This window comes from Propithecus coquereli, unplaced genomic scaffold (assembly GCF_000956105.1).
Source record: "Propithecus coquereli isolate 6110/MARCELLA unplaced genomic scaffold, Pcoq_1.0 Scaffold139, whole genome shotgun sequence".
NCBI lineage: Eukaryota > Metazoa > Chordata > Mammalia > Primates > Indriidae > Propithecus > Propithecus coquereli.
This window is the reverse complement of record NW_012138191.1, coordinates 5663618-5687885: the sequence shown is the minus strand read 5'-3', so window position 1 is coordinate 5687885 and position 24268 is coordinate 5663618. Positions and strand designations below refer to the sequence as shown.

The window sequence follows — 24268 nt, the reverse complement described above, 5'->3', positions numbered from 1 at the left end:
TGTCCAGCTAATTTCTTTCTATTTTTTTAGTAGAGACAGGGTCTCTCACTCTTGCTCAGGCTGGTCTCCAATTCCTGAGCTCAAACGATCCTCCCGCCTCAGCCTCCCAAAGTGCTAGGATTACAGGCGTGAGCCACCATGCCCGGACTAATTTTTTCTATTTTTAGTAGAGACGGGGGTTTCCCCTCTTGCTCAGGCTGGTCTTGTCCTGAACTCAAGCGATCTTCCTGCCTTGGCCACCCAGAGTGCTGGGATTACAGGCATGAGCCACTGCGCCTGGCCCTCTTTGTAGGGTTTTGAGCAGGGGAAACAGGATTATGAAACTATGAAGGGAGGTGATTCTGGCCAATGTGTGCAGGTTTTCCTACCAGAGAGATGCTCAAAGGTCTGCAGAAAGGGGTGTGGGGGGGCCCAGGCACTACCCTCTTCAGCGGAGACAGAGAGAGGGCATAGCTTCCCAGCACAAGACCTGTTGCTTGTTCCTAACCCTGGGGCCTTGGGGGACAGACCCTAGGATGTCCAAAAGAGATCTCAAACCTGCCTGTGGACCTTTCTGGACGATACCAGGATCCCCAACCCCCCACAGCTGTGGGTCAAGCATGACCCAGAGGCCAGGTCTGTAGGTGCTTATACTTGTAACTGGAAGAAGCTAACCCTGAGCACAGTGGGCATCTTCCTGCTGCGACTGGGATGATAGCAAGGCTGTCTCCAGCTAGAACAAAGACCTCCACCCCAGTGCCCCCTGCCCGTTTACCCACACTGCTTCCTCGCACACTGTTCCCTGGCTGCCAGCTCAGGAAGGGCTGGCCCTGGGCAGGAACTCTCCACTCCCACCCATATACCCCTCCCCTATCTGGTCAGAATTGGGGAACCCACAAAACCATAAAGTACATCCTATAGGGACCTCTTGCCCTGATGCTGGAAATAACCGATCTCAGAGTTTGTTTCCCCCCAACTGGCCTATCTTGGAATTTCACTGCTTCCTTCCTGCTATATCAGATTCCTTGGGAACAAATTTCTCCTGGGAGTAAGGTGGTCTATAACTCTGTGACCACCAGCCTGGTGGAGAAAGAGGGTTCAATGAGCTAAATGGGGCTCCCCATCATCTCCTCTGAGCCACTACACCGCCCCCCCCCACTGTGTTAGAGTGCCTGCTAACATCTCCAGCCAGCACATAGCTGGCCAGGCCTGCACCTGTGAAGGGAGACCTTGCTGCAGCCCCGACATCTTGGAAAGCTTGAATGGGCAGATCCCAAGCACTCTAGGTTTGCACTCTGTCTGGTCTCTTTCTGCTGGGCAACCTCTTGGCACCCTTGGCCATAGCCATGTCCCTCCCCAGCCTGATCACAGGGTGGCTGTGAGGCAGCTCCAAATGTATGCAGCATGGACGGACCTGAAAGGCCTAGTATAGGTGGGATGTGATGGCGGAGGAGGTGGGAGCCCCAAAGGCTCCAGTTACCCTCTCTGGGGCGCCATCTTGGGTGTGACAACCCATGGTGCTGCCTGGTCTTGCCTACCACCTATGCCTAGGCTGGACTGGTGTCTCGAGAGAATGCAGAACAACTGCTCATTGCTCTGGAGCCTGAGGCTGCCTCTGTGTACTGCCGAAAGCTGCGTCTGCACCAGCTCATGGATCTCAGCAGCCGGGCCCCAGGTGGTGGGCGCCTGGGCGAGCGCCGCTCCATCGACTCCAGCTTCCGGCAGGGTGAGCTGCCCACAGGGGCATTGCCCACCCTTGGAGGGTCAGAGGGTCGCTGAGGCCAGAGGCTCAGCCATGTCCAGGATGAAGGGGAGGGAGCCCCAGTGTGGAGGAGCCCGATCTGAGCTGGTAGAGACATCCCTGTGGAGTTCAGTCTGAGAGAGGGAGGCGCTGCCCTGCTCAGGGGGAAGCTAGTCAGAGGACTGGCCACTGCTCTGACCTGGGGGAGCCCAATCTGAGGGTGGAAACGTCACCTTGCCCTAGGGGAGCAGAGTCTGAGGAGGGCAGGACTCAGCCCAGCCCTGAGTCTGCGAGTTGGGGGAGACAGCCCATCCCAGGGTAGATGCTTGGGTACTGACAAAGGGGGAAGTCAGCCCCCACTGCGAGCTGAAGGGGGAGGTCTTCAGGAGCTTTCCCTTAAACAGCCACTGCATCAGCTGCCCCTCCCTCCCATCCCTGCACATCAGCTACTGCTCCCTGCCCCAAGCCTCCCACTACAGCTGAAAGCTCCTGCTGCCAGGACCCGGCACCATGGCCAAGGACAGCAATGGTCAATCTTGGTCATCCCCCTAAATGCCATCTCCCATTACAAGAAGCCCTAAGTCCTGAGCTCCCCCTGACACCTTCCAAGACCTAACCCCCCAGCTCCTCCAATCCCTCCCAACTCTGATTTTGCCATGGCCTGAACTCTTCTGCATTAAGGGAAAGTCCTGTGTCCAGAAATTCTTCCCCCAGCTGTTGGATACAGTGCCAAGGTTTCGGGTTCAGCATTAACCTCACCCAGTCAGGGGTGGGTTGGCGTTTCAGGAGCACTGGCTGCTCCGGGTGCTCATGGAGGGCCTTGGCAGGAGGATGGGAGCTGCACGTGGTAGCTGGAGCACCTCTTTCTAATCTCACTTCCTGCTGACCCCTGACCCCCAGCCCGCGAGCAGCTGCGAAGGTCCCGCCACAGCCGCACGTTCCTGGTGGAGTCAGGTGTAGGAGAGTTGTGGGCAGAGATGCAAGCAGGTAGGTGGAGAGTGGGGTGGAGATATTCTTGGCCCCTGTGGGGCACCTTATACTGATGGGAGGAAGGGCACATTTGCGAAACCTTGCCTCTTCCTCCTCCATCCGCCGGACCTAACCTGGCAGTCCCCTCACAGACACCTGCATCCCCACCCCACTCACAGCCGCACCCCTAACTCCCACTCCTCCAGGGCATTCTCCGCTGACGCTCAGGTGGAGTTGCAGAGCCTTGGAACAGTTTCTCCCCCACACTCTCGCCCTATCTGGTGGCCTGAGGTTCAAGCACCTGAAGCCCCTTACGTCCCTCCCCCAGCCCCCGCAGGCAGGGCTGGGGGCCTAGGGCAGGGTTGAGGCTGGGAGAGGCTGGAGGGGGCCGAGGCTGAGGGTGGAGGCAGAGCACGAGTGTGTACCCGCCCTCGCCGTCGCAGGAGACCGCTACATGGTGGCAGACTGCGGCGGAGGTACCGTGGACCTGACCGTGCACCAGCTGGAGCAGCCCCACGGCACCCTCAAGGAGCTCTACAAGGCGTCTGGTGAGTGGCCAAGTAGCGCCCCTGGTACCCAGCGCGCCCGGGTCCCCGCCAATGCCCCCTGGCGGTCGGGTGGGCGCTGACACCCCCGCCCCACTCAGGCGGCCCTTACGGCGCGGTGGGCGTGGACCTGGCCTTCGAGCAACTTCTGTGCCGCATCTTTGGCGAGGACTTCATTGCCACCTTCAAAAGACAACGGCCGGCAGCCTGGGTGGATCTGACTATCGCCTTCGAGGCTCGCAAACGCACGGCCGGCCCGCACCGTGCAGGGGCGCTCAACATCTCGCTGCCCTTCTCCTTCATCGAATTCTACCGCAAGCAGCGAGGCCACAACGTGGAGACCGCCCTGCGCCGGAGCAGGTGGGTCCGGGGCCGGTCCGGGGCCCGCAGGGCGCAGGCAGGGTTTGCTGACGGGAATGCCCCTGCAAGGGAGGGTCTTGGGCCTCGGGGGTGGGGTTGGAGGTCTGCCTGATTCATCCCACACACCCATAAAGCCAGCCCAGGAGCAGGGGGAGGGGCACCAGTACCCAAGCCCGGCAGGCTTCGCCCCCAAATCCACAGCCCAGATGAACAGGAGCAAAAGGGAGACGCATTGGTGGGGGGAGGCGGGGCAACGTCATCTCCTTCCTGCCTTTCTCCTCCCTCCTAACCCCCCCCCCCCACCACCGGCTGCCGCCACCCGCCTGCCAGCCAGTGCTCCTTGGCTTTTCTGCACAGAAGCAAGGGGCGGCTCCTCTCCCGGTATCTCAGATTGAATCTGGAGCAGGCTGGTGGCTAAAACCCCTGGGAGAGCATGGTGGGGCTAAGGGCTAACGTGCACCCGGCCCAATCTCTACACACACCGCGTGCAGTCAGTGCCCAGGCACTTCTGCCTGGAAGCAGGGGTAGGGAATGAGGATGACGGACCCCAAGCTAGTGCAAGCAGCTGGGCCCTGACCATGGGCCTGTGCCCACTTTACCACCTACAGTGTGAATTTCGTGAAGTGGTCCTCACAGGGGATGCTCCGGATGTCATGTGAGGCCATGAACGAGCTCTTTCAGCCCACCGTCAGCGGGATCATCCAACACATAGGTGAGCACCTGGGCTGGGTCCTCCATTCACTCCCACATACACACCCAGATGAGATGATAATTCCTCCATCTGTGCCTGGAAACCTCCACACATCTGTACACTGGGATGAGACACAGAATCATGTGGAACACCTGGAGGATGACGTGCAGTGGTGATTAAGAGCTAGGGGCACACCTGTAATCCTAGCACTCTGGGAGGCCCAGGCGGGTGGATTGTTTGAGCTCAGGAGTTCGAGACCAGCCTGAGCAAGAGCGAGACCCCCTCTCTACTAAAAATAGAAAGAAATTAATCGGACAACTAAAAATACATAGAAAAAATTAGCCGGGCATGGTGGCGCATGCCTGTAGTCCCAGCTACTCGGGAGGCTGAAGGATTGCCTGAGCCCAGGAGTTTGAGGTTGCTGTGAGCTAGGATGATGCCACAGCACTCTAGCCCAGGCAACACAGTGAGACTCTGTCTCAAAAAAAAAAAAAAAAGCTAGGAGCAATGATGTGTAGTCTTGCCAAGTTAAAGAACCTCTGGTGCCTCAGTTTCCCCATTTATAAAATGGGGTGATAGTATTGAGTTTCCCAAAATGTTATCACAGGGATAAAATGAGCTGAAGTATCTAGAGCGAGCACAGTGTCTTTCACACAGTGTCTAGGCGTTTAATATGTGTCCCTCGCCCTCCACGTTGTGGTGGGAGAGAAGCGGGGAGCGTGAGTGTTGGGGAGGCAGAGCTCCTAAGTATTGCCAGGAGCCCTCAATGAAAGCACTCAGTGTTTTTCATCAGAACTGGGTTATCGTTTTGTAGCTCAAGTGGCTAGTTTCTAGTTGCCAGGAGGGTACGCGTGGGGGAGGGGAGGCGCCAGTGGCTGCGTAGTGGTGGCCTTAGCTGCTCTCTCTGCACCCTCTCCTCTTTCCCCTCCACCACCGTCCCTGTCCCACAGAAGCGCTGCTGGCGCGGCCCGAGGTGCAGGGTGTGAAGCTGCTGTTCCTGGTGGGCGGCTTTGCGGAGTCGGCCGTGCTGCAGCACGCGGTGCAGATGGCGCTGGGTGCCCGCGGCCTGCGTGTCGTGGTCCCGCACGACGTGGGCCTCACCATCCTCAAGGGCGCGGTGCTCTTCGGCCAGGCGCCGGGTGTGGTGCGGGTGCGCCGCTCGCCGCTCACGTACGGCGTAGGCGTGCTCAACCGCTTTGTGGCTGGGCGCCACCCGCCCGAGAAGCTGCTGGTGCGCGACGGCCGCCGCTGGTGCACGGACGTCTTCGAGCGCTTCGTGGCCGCGGAGCAGTCAGTGGCCCTGGGCGAGGAGGTGCGGCGCAGCTACTGCCCGGCGCGGCCGGGCCAGCGGCGCGTGCTCATCAATTTGTACTGCTGCGCCGCCGAGGACGCGCGCTTCATCACCGACCCGGGCGTGCGCAAGTGCGGCGCGCTCAGCCTGGAGCTCGAGCCCGCCGACGGCGGCCCGGACACCGCCGGCGCGCCCCCTGGCCGCCGCGAAATCCGCGCCGCCATGCAGTTTGGCGACACCGAGATTAAGGTCACCGCGGTCGATGTCAGCACTAATCGCTCGGTGCGCGCAGCCATCGACTTCCTTTCCAACTGAGGACGCGCGGGCGCTGTGCCAGCCCTTTCTGCCCGGCCCCGCCCCCTTTCGGTCCCAGAGTCTGGGGTGCGGGGTGGGGGGGAGGAACCTGCTTGTTCTGTTATCAGCGCCTCTTTCCCCGCCCTCCAGCCGGGGGAAGATGAGGTCATGGGAGGCTGGGTGCGGAAACTCCAGACTATGGCTTTGGGACTGGGCCCTGGTCCACTGACTGGAAGGCTGAAAGGAACTGCCAAGGACTTGAGTAGATAAGGGATAATTATAAGAGGCACGCAAGACCATGCGCCCAGCCTGGCAGGGGGCATGTGACCCCGAAGGCAGGATGCAACAGAAGACCGAGCCCTGGCCTGAATTTGGGAGCCCCTGCCTGAACTTGGCCGGGTGGGGATTCGGGAAGGGATGGAGGCAGTGGGAGGGGAGAGCCACAGCAGGGAGGTTGTGCAGGGCCTGGACCTGAAGGGCTGGAGTTCACCAAGTGATGGGCTCAGCCCATACAGGGAAGCGCTCAGAGCAACCCTGTGCTGTGGGGAAATGACCAGAAACGGACACCAGAGGGACAGGTGTAGTAGCACCTTCCTGGGTGTGGCACTGACCACCGAAGTATAACTGATTATTGTAGAAAGGGCAGTAGCTAACTAATGGGGAGGAGGGTGCATTATTATGGTGAAGGCAGTTATGAGGGGATGGGAGCATGCTGGAGGGCCTTTCCTTCCAGACAACATACCTATCTGGAAAGGTCCCAAGGACAGCCAATGAATGACCCACTTGCACCCCACCCCAGCCACGGAAGGGCAGCTGGAGGGTGGATAGGAAGGACAGAGAGAGCACTGAGGGCTGGTCCCAGCTCTGCCATTGACTTGGTGTGCCAGAGGACATTGTGACATGGCCCTCAGTTTCCCCGAATGTGAAATGTCAAGACACCTCTCTCCACCCATGATATGCAACAGCCCCACCTACCTTAGAACCCAAAGGTGACAATAAAGCATTTAGGCTCAAGGGGAAGCCACAGGCTGCTGGTACTGCATGAGTGAGGACCCTAATAGTGGGAGTAGCGTAAGGGCCCCGGGTGCTAGAGAGAGGGGAGAATGGTTTCAACTGTGCACAAGGCAGGGGACTGACCAGAAGGGGGTGCTGCTGTCAACCTGTCAAGCATCCCAAACAACATCCCACCCCCCACTCCTTAAGACCTCTGGCCTGGGCAGGAGACCCATTCAAATGAATTGTCTTGGCAGTTAGTCTCTGGCCTAAAATGCCACCACCTGTGCATACCTCTTCTGGGGCTAATGCCATATGCCACGCAGTGCCTTTGCCTCCTGAAAGAATTTTACCCAAGTCCTTCCTTGGCCCATCTGTAAAGGACTGGGCATTCTCCGGATGCCAGAGAACAAAAACTCAGCTGGCCTCTAGTATGCACTGGAAGATTTATTTCTTTAGGGTTCTATCCCAACCAGTCGTTTAAAAACCAAGTAACACAGACCTGAGGGGTAGGGGTTGGGGACTGCACCTCCCTCCTACTCACCGTGGACCACAGTGGGGAAGAGGGAGGGGCAGGAGAGGCGCTGAAGCGAAAGCAGCAGCAGTAATGGGGCGACGACGTCACAGAGCCAGCTCCGTCCTCTCCCAGACCCTGGCTGGAGCCCCTATGGCTTGGGGTGGGGAGTGGGTAGAACCCACCCCAGCCCCTTCCCCTCCCTTCCTCAGACAGCCTCCTTGCGGGCTCAATCCATTTCTTCCGGCAGGAGACTGAGGCACACCGAGAGGAGGAAGTGGGAGAGGAGGACGCAGGAGAGGCAGGGTGGTAGCACGAATGAAGGCAGAGGTGAGAGGCGTGGGCAAGGCCCTGGCTTGGAGGCCCCTGGGCACTCCACCCCCACGCCCACCCTGGGGAGGGGCGAGGAAGCCACACCATCACGCAGCATGTTGGGGAGACGAGGCGGGGTTTAAGGCTGAGGGGCCCTGAGGCGGACAGGTGGCCCGCCTCAGTCGAAGCCGTGCCAGTCGCTGTGCTCAGAGTCGTATTCCAGCTCGGCGCCCACGCACTTGACACCGTCCAGCAGCATGGGTGTGCCGTGGTGCCGGTCTGCAAGGCAGGGGTGCGAGTGGATGTGCCACACTGTGTTCCTCGCCCCACCCACGCGACCCACTACAAGAGGACCCCTCCCCCTTCCCTCAGTGATCGGCTGGAAGAGGGACCCCATCCCTTTTTCAGATCGGGCTCCCGGAGGACAGAAACCCTTGCGGCCAGGCTTGCGCCTCCCTCCTCCAGCCATACGCGTGTCTTGCACTCTCACCCATGACGCGTGCCTGCACCACCACGCGCACGCAGGTGCCTGCGCCCCCTTCACAGGCTAGCAGCATCTCCTCCTTGAGCACGCCCTCCTTGTGTGCTGAGTACTCACACTTGACGCTGTAACCTGCCCAGGGACAGGGGCAGGTGATCAGCATCTCCCTCAGCCTACGATCCCACCCCCAGCACTCACTGGCCCCCACCCAGCACCTAGACATTCTGAGCCTCTCCCAGAAATGAGCAGGGGTGGCCCCTCTGGAGCCCAGAGAACCATGGCCCCCAAGGTAGGGTACGCAGGCCTCAGAGACTTCCCATTCTTCAATGAGCTCCAGGTGCCTCTGGCCTCCAGGCCACCCCAGTATAGCTCCAAGGGTGAAGCTGGGTCAAATTCAGGCTTCCAAAACAAGGGGCCGCTGATTCCCCAGAAAGGAAGGCAGGGAGAGGGGGGAGATGGGGCAGGAAAGGGGGCAGGGCAGGCTCTGAGTGGGTCAGGTGGCCAGAGGCAAAGGCTGGAGGGGTCTCACTCAATCCACCGTAGGGCAAGGTCACAGGGGGAGACATGAAACTGAAGCTGTAGCTTGGAGAAACTGACACCCTGGTGCCTGCCAGGGTAGGGACCGGAGAGCAGGCCTGAAGCCAGCCTGGAGGGAGAAGCAGCCTGAAACCCATGGCCTGCTGGAAAGGGTGAGTATTAGGAGTTAGCCACAAAGTGCCTGTGGCTCCAGCAGGTTTTCCTTGAGGGGCAGGCGGGAGGGAGGGCTGCAAGCGTAAAGCCAGTTCCTCAGCGGCTCCCGTCTCAGTTACCTCCCCACTGAGGAAACTATTATGAGGTGGGCAGATGCGGGCTGACAGTGTGAGCTCATGGATTTCTGTCCAGGGACAGGGAGTGAGGCCTGGGGCATGGGACCTGCCAAGTTGCCATAAAGAGGTACCATGTCCCTGACTTGCTGAGTTACCCCTCCACCCTAGAAGGGGGGAAGGGAGCACCCCACGTTTTCACTCCCACTCACATCCAGCCCCTGCTGGAGGAGGGGCGCACCTTCAGAGGTGGGCACGACGCTGAGGAGCTTGAGGTACAGGCTGGGGACAGGTGCCTCGTGGACATCCTTGCTCAGTCTGTGCACCGGAGGCAGAGTGAAGGTGATCTCATACCTGTGCAGGATCTTCAGGAAGCCGACCTGCAGCAGGAGCGGGGGAGGAAGTTACCTTCACTTACTGCTTCCCCCAGGAACCACCCAGTCATGCCACCTATGATCCCTGTGGGCCCCAGCACCTGCTTCCCTGAGGAGCCCAGGAAACCTCATTCCCTCCATCACTCCAGCTGGTCCACACCCCAGCCCGATGGCCCCAGGGCCTTTGACAGAGCCCCTTCCCCAAAGGACCTCATCCCCACAGCTCAGCCAGCATGGTCCTCAGCATCTGGCTCACAGGCCCCACTGTCGTTAGTGGTCTGTGTTATTAGATGAGGAAATGACTGGCCAGAGGATACACAGTGTGGCCAAGATAAAGTCCTCCCTAGACCTCTTGGCCACTTCTGCCACGCGTGGTAGACAGCAAGGCACAGGCCACTTAAAGGGGAGGCTCAAAGTCCCACGACACAGGCCACCCACCTGCCCCAACCACTACCAGTACCTGCCCAGAGCAAGCAGCCCAGGGTCAGAGACTCTGGTCCTCTAGTCACTCATATGGAGACACTAGGCAGCACAGCACAGGATGAGGGATAGGATGGAATTAGATCGATGGACACTGGACCAGCTGCGTCAGCCCAGAGCTGGCCCACAGGCCTGGCACCATTGACCTAGGGCTCCTCCCTGCCCTGCTGGCACCTGACCATGGGTGCCTGCTTGCCCACTCAAAGGCTCGCTGAGCCTACACCTACCTACTCATGACCCAAGCAATTTCTGTTGTTCATACACAGTGCTTGGCAACCAATGCCCTCTGGGACAGATGCCATTCTTGGAAACTCCAGGGGTGTGAAGGGTTATAAGCCAGGGTGGCTGCTGAGCAGGGTGGCTGCTGGGAGTGCAGTTTAGCAGGCGCAGGGTGCACGCTATACCCACAGGTTTCATGGGCACACAGACTCCAGCTCATGGTTACTGGGGCTCGACGGCCACCTGTGGGGACCAGTTGGGACTAACTGCACAGAATTTTAGCCTTTCAGTGGACCAGACTGACATTCCCACACAAACCTCAATCCATGTGACCCCCTCACACTCTGCTGGTGGAGGGCACACCTCTCAAGAAGGCTTTCTGGCTGGACCTACCACCTGACCCTGTGACCCGGCTGCACCACTTGCACAATTTTCCAGAGGAAGTATTCAGAGATGTGCAAAAAAATAAATAAATAAATACTCATCACTACCTTATTTATAACAGTGAAAACCAGAAACAACCGGAACACCCAGGAATAGGGAACTAGCTAAATCAGTGATGACACATATAATGGAATACCAAGCAGTTGTAAAATCTCATGGAAAATTATTTACTAACACATGCAGGAGACAGTTCACAACAGAAGCAAACAAAAAACCGCGTGTATGCTGTGATACCAGCTTTTGGTTTTGGAAACAAAGCTTTAATAAAAGCTGGAATGACACACATCAGAGTATCAACCATGGTTATTTCTGGATAGTATGACTCTGTGATACTTTGAAATTTCTTTGTAGTTTTCCATATCTTCCAAATTTTATCTAATAAACACGCGTGGGTTTTGCAGTGGGGGAAGGGAACTATTTTTAAAAGTTTTGGTTCATTCTGTTTAAACTCTGTTCCCTTGGGGAAGCTGTCAGCTGAAGGAGAAAGAGTGAGGATTTCTGAGCTGGAGAAATGGATACAAACTTGGGCCCTTTTCTGAGCAGGGCAGCAGCCCCTCCTCAAGACCATCTCCCGGGACGAGACCTCTGCTCCCCACACCCACAAGGGCACATCTGCTCAACTCTGGACCCCTGGCTTATTGACCCAGTTGAAGGCCTCAATTCCTGTTTTCCCCAATCCAGCCCCTCTGGACACTCTCTCCTGCCCCTTTCCAAGTGAATGTGGGATCCCAGTGTCCCAGCAATGGGAGGAGCATGCTGGAGGGGGTGTGAGCGTGGCCACCAGGAGAAGTGGATGCTCCACCAAGCAGAAAATGGGGGTGATAAATACTACCACAAAGAACCTAAATCAGCCAGAGATTTGGCAAAAAAAAAAAGGGTAGAAAAAGTCACAGCTTGTTATTGCCATAATTAGCTTCACACCTATATCACATATATACATTCTTCCATTCTCACACCAACTCTATAGGGTGTGAACTGTCTCCACTTGAAAGGAGAGAAACCACAGTGGCTTCCCTCGGGTCACCGAGCCAGAATGGCTGGCCTAGACCTGAACCCAGGCCTGTGGCACCACAGCCTTGACAACCACCTTCCGTTGCCATTGTCTGGGTGAGGCTGAGGATGACAATGGCTCTGCTCACCTGATTCAAGTGACATTCTAAACGTACTCATTTCATTGAAATCTCACCACCTCCCATTTTACAGATGGGGAAACCAAGGCTCAGGGAGGGGCAAACACGTGCCTATGAGCCCAGCTGAGAGGAGAGGGGACAGGTAGGCCCAGGAAGCTGGCAGAGCCAGGGAGGAGGTAGACGAGGGAGACAGGGAGTGAGGCTGGTAATGGGGGAGGTGTGCATGTACCTTGACCAGAAAGCTGCTGTCGCTCTCCTGGGTGACCATGACCACTGAGTCATGCAGCTTCTCATCAAAGTGGACGTGACTCTGGGAGCCTTCTGCATCGTGGCCTGCTGCGAAGCGGATACTCCGGACTCTGGGCTTGTTGCCTAGGAAGAGTGCGAGAGGGCTCCAGGGGCTGCTAGCTTCCCCTACCTCCAGGAAACCACTCCACCTCATCCCCTGCCCACCTCTGACACTGTCCTTGACACCACACAGCACCCACTGGCTGGGCTCCTTTCAGGCTAGGAGGACACGGGATCGTGAGGCTTGAGGCCCCCACCCTGCCCCTACCTGCCTGGTCTTCCCACAGAAATGCCCCTGCTGACAGTGACATGGGGGGACTCAGGGATTGGCTAATACAACCCCTCACTTGGAGGATGAGGCTGGTGCCAGAGACAGGAAGGGACAATCCTCCAGACTCTCACCAAGGCTGGGCAGTGCAAGGCTCAGCACAGGACTCTGGATGCCCTGCCCAGTGCCCTCCCCCATGAGGCCCCTGCCTGCCTTCCTGATGACCCCTGTGGGGACAGGGACAGGAATGGGCTCTAGGAAACCTGCTTGGGGTGGGAGAAAAAGAGAGGGTCAGAAAACACTCAGCCCACCTAGGAGAGGCCACGGCTGCCACTGAATCCCAGTGTTCATTGGCAGGTAAGAAGGAGGAACCCAGGGGGCCTCCAAACCCCACCCCACCCTGAGACCCCCTACCCTCCTCTGCTTAGCCCATCGTCAAGGCTCTGGGCTGTCCCTGAGCAGGGTCAGATTCTCCAGGGCCAGAAAGGGCAAAGGATTGAGACAAGCAGGGTGGTGGAGAACCAGTCTGAGGGCCTGGGTTGGATGGACACTCGGGCTGGGGGAGGCCAAGAGCATGACCCTGGTCCTCTCTGACCCCCAGCCTGAGGTCTCCCAAGAGCCCTTCCCAAAGTCCTTTTGGTGGGAGGGCCTGAGCCAGCCTTGGACTGGGCTCCACAACATGTAGCAAAGGACATCCACAACCTTGGCTGAGCCCCTCAGACTTGACCCTCAAATCTTACCAGGTCTCCCTTGCCGAAGACCCTCCATTAGCCCTTCTGGACTCTGAATGAAATTCAAGTTCCCTTCCACAGCCTGCTGTGGCCCTGCCTACCTCCCCAGTCTCGGTGCTCACCACAAGCCCCTCATGCCCCCTGACCCCTGCAGTGGAACAGGGGGGCTGGAACATGGGGACACGAGAGCACACACCTCCACAAACCAGCATGTCAAGGAGCTAGCAGGGGTCCCCAGGACCTGGCACAAACATGGCATATTCTGAATCCCATTCAGACACACACACACACACACACACACACACAGCCAATGCAGGTGGCGCCTGCAACAATGGCCCTCCTTATCAAGGCCAACTGGAAGAATTCATGCAAACCCTGCTGGCCAGGAAAGTACTTACCCTTGTTGGCTGCAGCCATGGACGCCCTCCCTGCCACAGGGCGAGACACGCAGCTCCTGCCGGACACCGCCACTCAAGCTCAGCAGCCTCCCATGCTCCAGGGACACCAGCAGGAGCCTAAAGGATGGGGGTTGGGGAAGGCAGGGGTCAGGGTCACCCATGGGCCCGTGGCTGGGGAAGAGCAGAGGAGCTCCCTTTAGGAAGGACCCAAACCCCTGCTGCTCCCAGCAGCCCAGGTGGTGCCTGCATCCACCAGTACAGGGGCTTCTGCCCTATCCTCCACCCACCACCCACATTCACCAAGAGCTCGACCCTTGCCTGATACCCCATCAACCCAGGGCCCTGCCAGCATGTGCTAAGCTACAGCTTCCAGGTGTCAAAGGACTCTTGTGCCCAGCCCAGCTGGGGCTGGCAGGAAGGGCAGCCTGGAAAGGAGGGGGATTTTATTGTTACTTTCCAGGGGCCAGTTCTGGTGGTGCTGACCCCAAAGGCTGGGCTTGGAGGCCACATTATTTAGGTCACACACCCAATGCAGTAGGGTACAAGTCAGAGTTGACAGTGTGCACAGTGGTGGGCAGGAATGGGGACCACATGAAATAAACATGTCCTTGGAGCTCTCCCTCCTGGTGATCTGTCAGGGCCATATACAGAACAGATGCCCAGGGAGGGAGTATGCCCCCATCTGAACCCACCATTCAGACCCTGGCCTGAGTCTCAAAGCTGCTCCCAGCTCCTGGTACCCAAGCTGCATCAAAAAGAATGAGAGCAACTAATAGAAGCAGATGGAACACACGAGAGAGGCGCATTCACAGAGATTAATAAAAGAGGAGAAAGCAAAACTAACCCAAACCCTCATTTGTCACCACGGACAGTAGCAATGCCCTAACTCTTTCCTTTGAAAACTGGCGACTGAAGAGAAATAATTCAACCTGTCTCTTGGCCTTTCTCGGAAGCAAATTGCCTTGGTGGTTGACGTCAAGCTTCTCTTTCCAGAAGAATTCTTGCTAATAAATAACAAAGGAATGGCCAAATGCTAAGTCATTCTGCAACCCCTAAAGAAACAAATGCCGGAGGCAACAAGAGCCAGTGGCTGCTAAAACAGGAAGGGAAGCTGGATGGGACAAGGAAAGGTGGATGGGACATACATACTCACAGAGGCCCGAGTGCCTTCGACAGATGACCTTGTGTTATTCTTATAGGGGAATAATGCAGGTTTGCAGTGGAGGGATGTGACCTCACCCAGTCACACACTGGTCCATCTCCCTGGGACAACCTGACACACTGATGCCTCCTGATGTGAGACAGCTCGAAGTCACAGCATCACTGACAAGGGCTTCCTGCCAAAAATGTTTAACCTGGGTCTAAACAAGTCTCTAGTTCCAACTTCTCATGTACTGAAAACACAGAGGACAGTGGAGCAAATTAAATGACTCCGTGAGAAAGCGATGTTCTACAGGACCCAGAAGGCAAGATATTCTACAGGACGACTGACCTGTTTTTTTTTTCAAACTGTAAGAATTAAAAAAAAAAAAAAAAAAAAAGGAAGGGAGATTGTTCTAGATAGGGAAGCCACAAACTATAGCTGCTTACTCAGCTGACAGTAGGGTTGCCACCAGTTTTTTGTAAATAAAATTTTACTAGAACACAACCACACTCATTCGTTTACATGCTGTTCATGACTGCCTTTGCACTGAAACAAGACTACTTCAGGCAGTTGTGATAGAGACCGCACAGCCTACAGAGTCTATCTGGCCCTTCACAGAAAAAGTTTGCCAACCCCTGTTCTAAATTAACACACTTAAGAGACCAAGAAGGCAGGAGAATCTTCAGGACAAATGACCTGGATTTTTCACCACATCAGCTGCAAGAAGAAAACTCAGTAGGGGGAGGATGTTTCTATCTAATTATAAAAAAGACATTAGGGGTCTGAAGCCGAGATGGCCTTTCAAGAAAAAGAAAAACGCATTAATTAAATAAACAAACATTGGGGGATAATTGGGAAATGTGAATGGCCTGGATATGAGAGACAGGACACAAAGAAATGAGTAGATTTTGTTAGGTGAGACAATGGAATTATATTATGTAGAGAACAATGTACTTCTTTTTTCAGAGAAACACATTCAAGTATTTAGAGATGAGTGACCCATGAGTGACCTTGGCTAGTCAGTCCAGGGACTGAAGAGAAACCAAAGGATGGCCTCAGAGTCTGGGGCTGGGCCTGTCGAGGGCATGATCTCAAGGTCCCTTGGGTGCCAAGCTGCCCTGGGAGCAAGTGTGGCCTCACCTCCCACCCCACTTCTCAGAAGTACACCCAAGCCCAAGCCCTGCCTCACGGGCAGGGTGTCTGCAGCTTGGGTACCAGGAGCCCCGGTATGAGGAGGCCTAGAGAGATGCAGGTGAGGTCAAGGCTTGGCCTCTGGAATGCAGGAGTGGCCGGGGCAGGAAGAGCCCCAGGCCCTAGCATCTCCCTGGAGGCAAGTCCCAGGCCCCAGCCCAGGGTACAGAGAGGGGAACTATGCCCCACTCACCTCTGGCCACGTGAATGGGGTTAGTCATCTCAGCCCTGAAATGCTCAGCTTGTCCCTGGGAGCTTGGCCTTAGAGAGCAGCCCCCTGACTCTCCCACTCCAGCTACCCCCTGAAGCTGTGGACTCAGAGCATGTGACAAATGGCCAAGCACAAGGGTGCCAGGCCCTCCTCCTACCTTGCAGAGGTTGCTCCAGTCACACCTCTGCAGCTATGGGGCAGTGACAGCCCAATGTCCACAAGGTCCTCCCATCTCCCAGGACACTTCCTGGAGGCCCAGATGAAACTCTTAACCAGGGGGAGCAAAGGCTCCCAGGGGGTCCTTCTCACAAAACACACCGACCCAGTACATGCAAGGCCCCCTCTCTGCCTTCCCTCCATCCCTCAGCCCACTGCCTGGCCCCTGCCCACTTTGCCCTGGCCATCCCCTCAGCAAGGAACAATCCCCTGTCCCCTTCAGGGGACAAACCTCAGCCAGGGTCTCAGCCCCAGCATACCCCTCCCCCACCAAATCCCAGGATAGGACTGAAACTCTTTACAGCAGGGGTCCCCAGCCTATGGTGAGCTGTATAATTATTTCATTATATGTTACAATAAAATTAATAATAGAAATAAAGTGCGCAATAAATGTAACGCGCTTGAATCATCCTGAAACCATCCTCCCCCTCCCTGGGTCCGTGGAAAAATTGTCTTCCATGAAAACGGTCCCTGCTGCCAAAAAGGTTGGGGACTGCTGCTTTACAGGATCCCCTTGCTCACTTCTGGGATCATTTGATATCTGTCTTCCCCACCTTATAAGGGCAGTGACTGTGTTTTTGCCAAGCCCTGTGTCCCTAGCACTTGGCATAGCATCTGACATATATATTAGTTGACTGAACGACCACATAAGGGGAGCCCAAGTCCGCGCCTTGGCCGGGCCTCCAGGCAGATGTGTTGTGGTCAGGGCCAGCCACTCTGTACCGGAGGCTCTCAGGAAGCGGAACTCCCCACCCCACTCTCTTAGCCAACCCCTGCCTCAGAGAGCATGGCCTCCCACCGGCATTCCTCCCTCAGCCTTGCTCCATCCAGTCAGCTGGTTACCTGCCCGTGCCCACCTTGAGATGCAAAGCCCACTGAGGGCAGGACATCGTCTCATGCAGTGCCCACCATTTAGTAAAGCCCTGACACTCAGGACTTCCTGTAACCCTCTGACAGTGAGAACACAGAAGGAGGAGGCAAGTGACTTCAGGGGCCCAAAGGAGGCTGGAAAAACCCAGCATCCTTTCTCAACAGAGAGCATGCTGGTCCCTGTCCTCGAGGAGCTAGACTCTCACCCACACACAATTCCCCATGAGAAGCAGGAAAAGAGGACATCAGGCCTCCCCTAATGCAGCCACAGAGAACTGCTAGGCCACCATGCAACCCCAAGCCCAGCCCTGCCTCCCACCTCCTTCTGTGCCAGCCAAGTCTCCACTGTGGCCCAAGCCACATGGCCCCCAAGAGGCAGCAGTTCTAGTTCAAATTCAGGCTCTGCCCTTGCTGGCTGTATGGGTAAGTTATTTCACTTCTCTGTCCCTCAGTTTCCTAATCTGTAACACAGGAATAAGCAGTGGCCTCTTCCTCCTAGGGTTTGGCGCAGTTGTGCCTGAAGCTCTGTGACAACCCCCCCACCTCTGCAAAGCAAAGCCCCAAAGGCCTGGTTTCTAAAGCAACAGCAATTTCAGCAGCACTGGCGCAGAGAGGCACTTCAGGTCAATCCTGGAGAAGCCAGGAGTGGCCCTCAAAGTAGCCCCCAGGGATCTCAGCCTTCTCTGGAAAACAGCTCAAGGATTAAGGGGGCCTCCCTCCCCTTCCCTCCTCCTGCCCTCCCCTTCTGCCACTCCCAGGGCAGCCAGGCTCCTAGGGAGGGCCAGAGAGCAGACAGCTGGGAGACCCCTGGCCCCTCTAGCCACAGGGCCTTACAAAGAAGATGTGGAGAATGCATATCCTGGAAAATGCACAGGGAGGAACATGGTGCCCCTCCTCCCAGCAAAAAATATTATACCCTCCCCCCCCTCGTATGGACTGTCAACAAGTCAGACCCTGGACAGTCACAAGATGGGAAGAGCTGGAAAGCTAGGACAAGGGCCCTGGGGGTTTCTTTGGCTCTCAGTTGTTCTCAGGAAATCTGAGAGACCTTCTCTCTGGGGGATAGAGCACTACCAGCTTCAGTCCTGCTTAGGTTCAGAAAGAAAGGCTGTTTCGAGGCTACCTTCCCCAGGGACATAGCAAGTGGGAAGACAGATGGACAGTCACACAGAAACCCAGAGTTCTCAGCGCCCCAGACTCCTGCCCCAGAAGGTATTCCTACTGCTCCAGGCCATCCCATGCTAGGGCCCAAGGCTCTAGACTGGAAGGAGGGCCAAAGACATTGTGTCCATGGCAAAGTAGAGCTCTCAAATCTGCCACCCTCTTGCCCCCCAACTCACACCATCTCCCTCTCCAAAAGCAGCGCTCATACCCCAATTTATCACAGGGCTAGCCCCAGCTTGTCCACTACTGCGTGGCTGGGGGCATGCCTCATTCCTCACTCCTTCTTCAATCCCCATTCTCAATCTGGTCTGAGGACTTTCTCTGAGCCAAGAACTCCACAACCTTCCACCTTCCCCACCTCTTCCTCTTCTGTTCCCAGCCTGAGGCTCAGTCCTGGCTCGGGCACTCAGTCTAGAAGCAGCACTGTCCAGCCTCCCGTTAAAGCTCCAGCCTGTAATAATAATGCTCACTGAGGCCTTGAGATGGGGCCACACTGGCCTGCTGACCCCCAGACCCTGACATAGGACTGGACACACAGCTGGGACACATATACTCAGAACAGGCCTGGAAAGACAAGGCTGGAGGTCAGGTGTGGTTGTGGCAGCTTCACATCCACTCAGCCTTGATGTGACTTCATTTTCTCCTCCCTCCAGTAAGCCAAAGGTGCAAGGATAAGCATGGGTGTGTTCTCTTCCATAACCAGTGAGGTGCAGGAGGGTGAAATGGGGAAGAAACTCCCACCATCCCACACCCTCCCACCTCCTCAACAGGTGCTCTGTCCAGCATCCTCCCCACCTTGCCCTCAGCCAGAGGATGCTCACATTCCTCCAGCCTCCAGATTACGTGCCTCACCCAGGCCCTGCCCTGGGCCTGTGACCCAGAGGCCCCAAGAAGCAAAGGCCAGGCTGGGTCCAGGGGGTGACAGCTGTCCCCCTAACCTTCTCCAGTTCCATGGGACAGAGAAACGCCCTTCCCACACCTCCCAAAGCCAAGATTCAAGAGGAAAGGTAAGCTGAGACTTCCCTTCTCAGTCCCACAGGGCCCTGCTCACTAGCAGGAATGCTGGTCCAGAACCTAAATCCAATCCCTCCTGCCGCGTGCCACCAAACAACAACGCAGGTATAGGACTCTGTATCCTCTCCGGCCGCCATCCCCGTGGGTGTGGCACCTCCACTCCCACCCCATTCTTCTCGGTGGTGGTGGGAATGTAGCTGGACATTCCTCCATCACACCACCCCGAGTTGCGATTTGACGGCTCTGTTCCTCAGAGATGATCCTGTGCGCTCCCCAGACTCAGCTGACGCAGGAAGTCTCCGGAGCCCGCTCTCTCAGACATCACCGCCCTCCTTCCTGAGGGTGCCCAGGCACCGGAGGCTCTGCGAAGCTACTCGTCCAAGGTCATGCAGCAAGACAGTGGCAACAGCGGGGTCGTGGGGAGGAGGGGGCGCTGACCCCATTACGCACCCGCCCTCGCTGTGACACTCGTGCCCCCCACAGTGCCCCGCGGGAAAACATCCCTGCTGCACCAGCTAACGGTCACCCGCGTCCCGAGGACCTGATATCACCCCACCCAGGCACCGGTGAGTCCTCCAAGCTGGGCCCCGACAGCGGCGCCCCCCTCCCCAGCTCTGCGATCACTGCGGGTGGGATCCCAGGCACTGGCTCAGGACTGGGCCGGGGGCAGGAGGGGAATCTCAGTAAGCCGGGCAGAATCGGGAGGTGGGGGGAGGAGGGACGTTCTCACCTTGCGGGGTGCACCCCGGGGCCGGGCCGGGCAGGGACGAACGCGACAGTGGCGGCTGCGGCGGCGGCGGCTGCAGCTGGGGCTCAACGCGGAGCACGAGGAAGGGAGCCCCGCGCCGCGGCCGCCCGCCTCACGGCACGCCCCCGCCTCCGCCTCCGCCCATTGGTGGGCCAGGGGGTGGGGCGAAGGATGCTTCATACCAATGAGCGGGCTCCAGAGAACCGCCAACGGGCGACGAGCCACTTGCATCACGTGTAGGGGGACCTGCTGCTGCGGCTGCGCCCTGCGCTCCGGCGCCTACCCAGGGCCCTGCGAGTTCTCGCGATGAAGGCTGTCAGGCCCCCTCGACGAGGCCATGAGCCAGAATGGGGCTGACGGAAGAGAGAGAAGGAGGACCTCAGGTAGGCTCCACCCCCGCCCCGCCTTCTGCTGGGAATTTGCAGCTCCCGCCTCTACCCCTCCTTGGGAGGGGCCTCCCCTGGACCTTGTTTCCTCCGGCGGCCGTCAGGCGGGGCCTAGGGCCAGGTGGAGCGCCTGTAGGTCGGCTTTCTCCCTAGGCTTCCACGTCCGTATTAGCTAGCAGTCGACACGCGCCACGCTAGTCCTGTCCAGTACCGGAGGAATCCTCCATCCTTCCCGCTCTCAGACCCCTGGGTTTCGACGTCTTTCCTTTCCACTCTGTCCCCTGTCGTGGAGGAAGCGCCCCGGTGCAGGCCGGAGACGCGTCCTGGGAGCCCAGCTCGACCTGGATAAGCTTAAGAACAAAGAAGGCACGCGGCGTGGGGGTTGGGAGAGCCTGTGCCAGTGCCCCTGGAGACCGCAGCCTCTGCTCCCGGTCTCCATGGAGGCGGTCGCCATGGCAGCAAGATGCGCCTTTCTCGGCAACGCGGGGTGGGATGTGGGCGTCTCCACTGAGCTGGGGAGCGAGAAGCGTGGCCCTCGGGTCTTAGGAGTTCTTGCCGCGGTTCCGCGGGCTGATTCGTGAACACCCCACCTACATGTCACTGGCAGGGACAGGTTCCCCAACGTGAAGGAAGGAGCACGTAGCTCCTTACTTCCAACGGAACTAGAAGAGAGCCTGGGCAGCTGAAGGCCAGCTCCCTTCAGAAGGGCGGGGGTCGCTGCCTCTGAAAGAGCTCTCACGGCTGCCCACCCTCCTTTGGATCCCTGTGACTCCTAACCTGTCTCATGGCCTCCCGTCTACACACTGTTGGCAAATTAATCTTTCTGAGCTATTGTTTCCATCACATTCCTGCCCTGCTCTAAAGCTCCACACTCTGGGACTGTCTCCAGCAGAGCTTCATAAACTTTAGCAGCATTTTGGGTGATTCGTGCGCTCTCTGGCGTTTGAGATACTGTCCTCCAGCGTTGACACTGGGAGCTTTTCACATTCTGATCTCAGCCCACCACTCCTGCCCACTTACTCCTTCCTGCCTACCCTCCTACCCACTCCCACCGTTCCACGCGCCCCACTTCCCTCCCCTCCACCCTGCCCTGCCAATCTAGTCCCATGTGTATTCTTTTCTTCATGGTCTAAAGTTGGCAGACAGTGAGCCAAAGTAGCAGGCAGATGTATTTTGTTTAGCCCACATGGAGATTTTTAAAATGATTCTTTCCCCCTTCCCCCACCCTCCTCCTCCTCCTTTTCTTCTCCTGGAATCAGGAATCTGGTTTCCAGGCTTTTTTTTTTTTTTTTTAGACCAGGTCTTGCTCTGTCACCCAGGCTGAAGTACAGTCTCACTGCAGCCTCAAACTCCTGAGCTCAAGTGACCCTTCCATGCTTTGTTTGAAATATCAGACGATCTAAAACCACAGGCTCACATTCCAGCCTGACACCATAGGCCCGTTTAGGAGCACATCAATTTACTGTAGTCCTCACCAATCCCTATTTATCAAGATTATTACCTTCTGGGTCTATGCAGACATTTGATTTTATGATCTCCCCCTCCTTATGCTACTTTCCAACCTGGAATGCCCTTCCCACTCTCTTCTCAGAGCCAAAATTTACCCTCTCCTCAACCAGGTTAAGACCTGCCTTTTTTATAAAGTCTTTCTAGCCAACTTCTCTTCAAAATCATTGCTGGTGTGGGCTCTCTGAAACACACAGACTAGCTGCTTACTACCCACTGCTTGGGGTTATTTCCTAATTGTCAACTCCTGTCAACAAATATTTACTGAGTGTATATGATAAGCAAGTTATGGTGCTAGGCTGTGTGGAGTGGAAGGCACTCCCAGTTTAATGTGGGAGGGACCCTACACAAAAAGAACGGTGGTCTTTTGTCCCTACCAAACATTCCTTACACTCCCAGGTGCTGGGCAGTCTAGCCTACTTCGAGGACCTGAAATACAGAGCTGCCCATATCTGGAGATACTATATGCTCCCAGGGAAGGCCACAGATGGTTTTGGAAAGCCTCCAGGAGAAAATGAGAATCTTCATGCTAGGAGGAAGTCAGGGCAGAAGTTACGTAGCTGCTCAATTGCTGCCCTATGGGCCTGTGTACCAAGAAGAGGGTATGTCAACATTGGAGTGGTGCCCAAGCCACAGGGCTTCCTGTGCAAAGGGCCTTACCAGAGCTAAATGATTCTGGTAAGGGAAGCCACAGGCCCAAACCAGGCCCCCTGGAGATGGGGACAGCATGGGAAGGAATTAAGAGCAACTCCAGGTTCAGAGAACAGATTGAGCACATGTAAAATACATGCTTTAGTTCCAAACACATGGTATTCTGGACTCTATTCTTTTTGATAAAAATTAAACAACTATAATCTCATTGGAAAACTTCTCAGCAGTCCTAAGAAAATTGACAAATGCCAAGCCTATGATCCAGTAATTCCACTCTTAATTATACACCAGAAGACATGTACACAAATATTCATAGCAGCACAATTTGTAATAGCCCCAGATTGGAAATAGCCCAAGTGTCTATCAACAATAGAACAAATAAATTGTACTATATTCATACAATGGTATTTTATACATCAGTGACAAAGAACACATACTGAATACATGCAAAAACATGGATGATTCTGACAATATTGAATAAAAGAAGCCCAACACAAAATTAATACATACTCTAGTGCATGTCTTTTGGTGAAAATAGGTATGCATCTGTCCTGAATATATATTTAGGAATGGAATTGCTGGAACATAGCCATGGGTGGCTTTATTATGTGCCATCTTACCTAGAGTGAACTACCTTTCCCAAATTCCCCTTCATGTATGTTTCCAGTTAGAGTTGGCCACAACAGTCATTCCTGCATGAGACTTGAAGGGTGGGAGAAACGCAGTGGCGATATTGGATTTTACATTTGCAAGCTCCGATCAGGAGCTGTGTAGCCCATGCGCATTGTTGCTGACCTGCTGGCTCACATTGACATGGGATAACAGCAAGACCTGCAACTGCTCCACATTTCCCTGGATCCTTCTTCACTTCTATGACTCCTGGGCTAGATGACAAAGGGTGCCAGCTTCTTTTGCAGTTGATCCACATCATCAAGTTTGGGGGCAGTGAAAACTGACATGAGTCTCAGTTTGTCCTTGAGTGTTCCAGCTTATGCTCATGGATTTCATCTTGTCCTTTCTCTCCCCCACTTTTTTTCCATCTACCCTTCCCAACTGCCTCACCTGTAGACTTTAAGCTTCAGCATCAGATGCAAAAGCCACAGCCTTGCAGAGACTGTTTAACCAGCTCCCACAATTACCTGAAGTCAAATCTCTGTAACAAATTCCTTCTGTTTCTCTGATTGGACCCTAACTGCTACAAACAGCGTGGGCATATGTTTAATTTGATAAGAAACTGCCAAAGCCGGTAGTGGTGGCGCATGCCTGTAGTCCTACTTTCTTGGGAGGCTGAAGCAGGAGGATCACTTGAGCCCAGGAGTTCAGGGCTGAAATGAGTTATGATCAGCCACTGCACCCCAGCCTGGGTGACAGAGCAAGACCTTGTCTCTAAAAAAAAAGTGCCAAACTGTCTTCCAAAATGGTTGTAGTTATTTACCCTCCCATTAGCAGAGCATGAGAGTTCCAGTTGCTTCACATCCTCATCAACATAAAAATTAGCAATTAATTTTGTAAAGAATATTACACAGTACAAGTCAAGCAAAGCAGGGCAATGGACCACCAGTCTTCAGCTTCTGCCTTGAGCTATGCCCTTGTGTAGGACAATTGCACAATCTCTATCAAGATTACAAATGCCTGGCGAGGCGCAGTGGCTCACGCCTGTAATCCTAGCACTCTGGGAGGCTGAGGCGGGAGGATCGTTTGAGCTCAGGAGTTCGAGACCAGCCTGATCAAGAGTGAGACCCTGTCTCTACTAAAAATAGAAAGAAATTGGCTGGACAACCAAAAATATATAGAAAAAATTAGCCGGGCATGGTGGCGCATGCCTGTAGTAGCTACTTGGGAGGCAGAGGCAGGAGGATTGC

At 55.9% G+C, this 24268-nt stretch overlaps 2 protein-coding genes across 3 annotated transcripts in view; one reads left to right on the top strand and one right to left on the bottom strand.

The window, feature by feature from the left end:
- Positions 1-6890, top strand: part of HSPA12B (heat shock 70kD protein 12B) — an 11908-nt gene extending 5018 nt beyond the window's left edge. The window contains exons 6-11 of the mRNA XM_012639285.1: positions 1531-1705; positions 2621-2707; positions 3133-3237; positions 3336-3594; positions 4203-4306; positions 5236-6890. Coding sequence (XP_012494739.1) covers positions 1531-1705; positions 2621-2707; positions 3133-3237; positions 3336-3594; positions 4203-4306; positions 5236-5891 — 1386 coding nt within the window. The 3' untranslated portion in view covers positions 5892-6890. The remainder of the gene's footprint in view (positions 1-1530; positions 1706-2620; positions 2708-3132; positions 3238-3335; positions 3595-4202; positions 4307-5235) is intronic.
- A 404-nt stretch (positions 6891-7294) lies between these two features.
- On the bottom strand, positions 7295-19999 carry LOC105806207 (chromosome unknown open reading frame, human C20orf27). 2 transcript variants are annotated; one of them, XM_012639283.1, is made up of 6 exons: positions 19846-19999; positions 13306-13422; positions 11850-11992; positions 9215-9353; positions 8180-8302; positions 7295-7968 (listed from the first exon to the last, which is right to left on the bottom strand). In XM_012639283.1, exons 2-6 carry the CDS (start codon positions 13322-13324, stop codon positions 7868-7870), a joined length of 525 nt encoding a protein of 174 aa, XP_012494737.1. In that variant the 5' UTR covers positions 13325-13422; positions 19846-19999; the 3' UTR covers positions 7295-7867. The 2 variants fall into 2 exon arrangements, with proteins under 2 accessions (XP_012494737.1, XP_012494738.1); XM_012639284.1 differs by lacking the exon at positions 19846-19999 and having other exon boundaries at positions 13306-13485.
- Positions 20000-24268: the final 4269 nt, after the last annotated feature.

Bases quoted from the DNA above. Each gene is read 5' to 3' on its own strand.
- LOC105806207 (XM_012639283.1), bottom strand. The intron at 8,303-9,214 runs GTGCGCCCCTCC...GTCCCTGGGCAG, and splicing joins CGTCGTGCCCACCTCTGAAG to GTTACAGCGTCAAGTGTGAG. The intron at 7,969-8,179 runs GTGAGAGTGCAA...CCTGCCTTGCAG, and splicing joins GGTGCAGGCACGCGTCATGG to ACCGGCACCACGGCACACCC.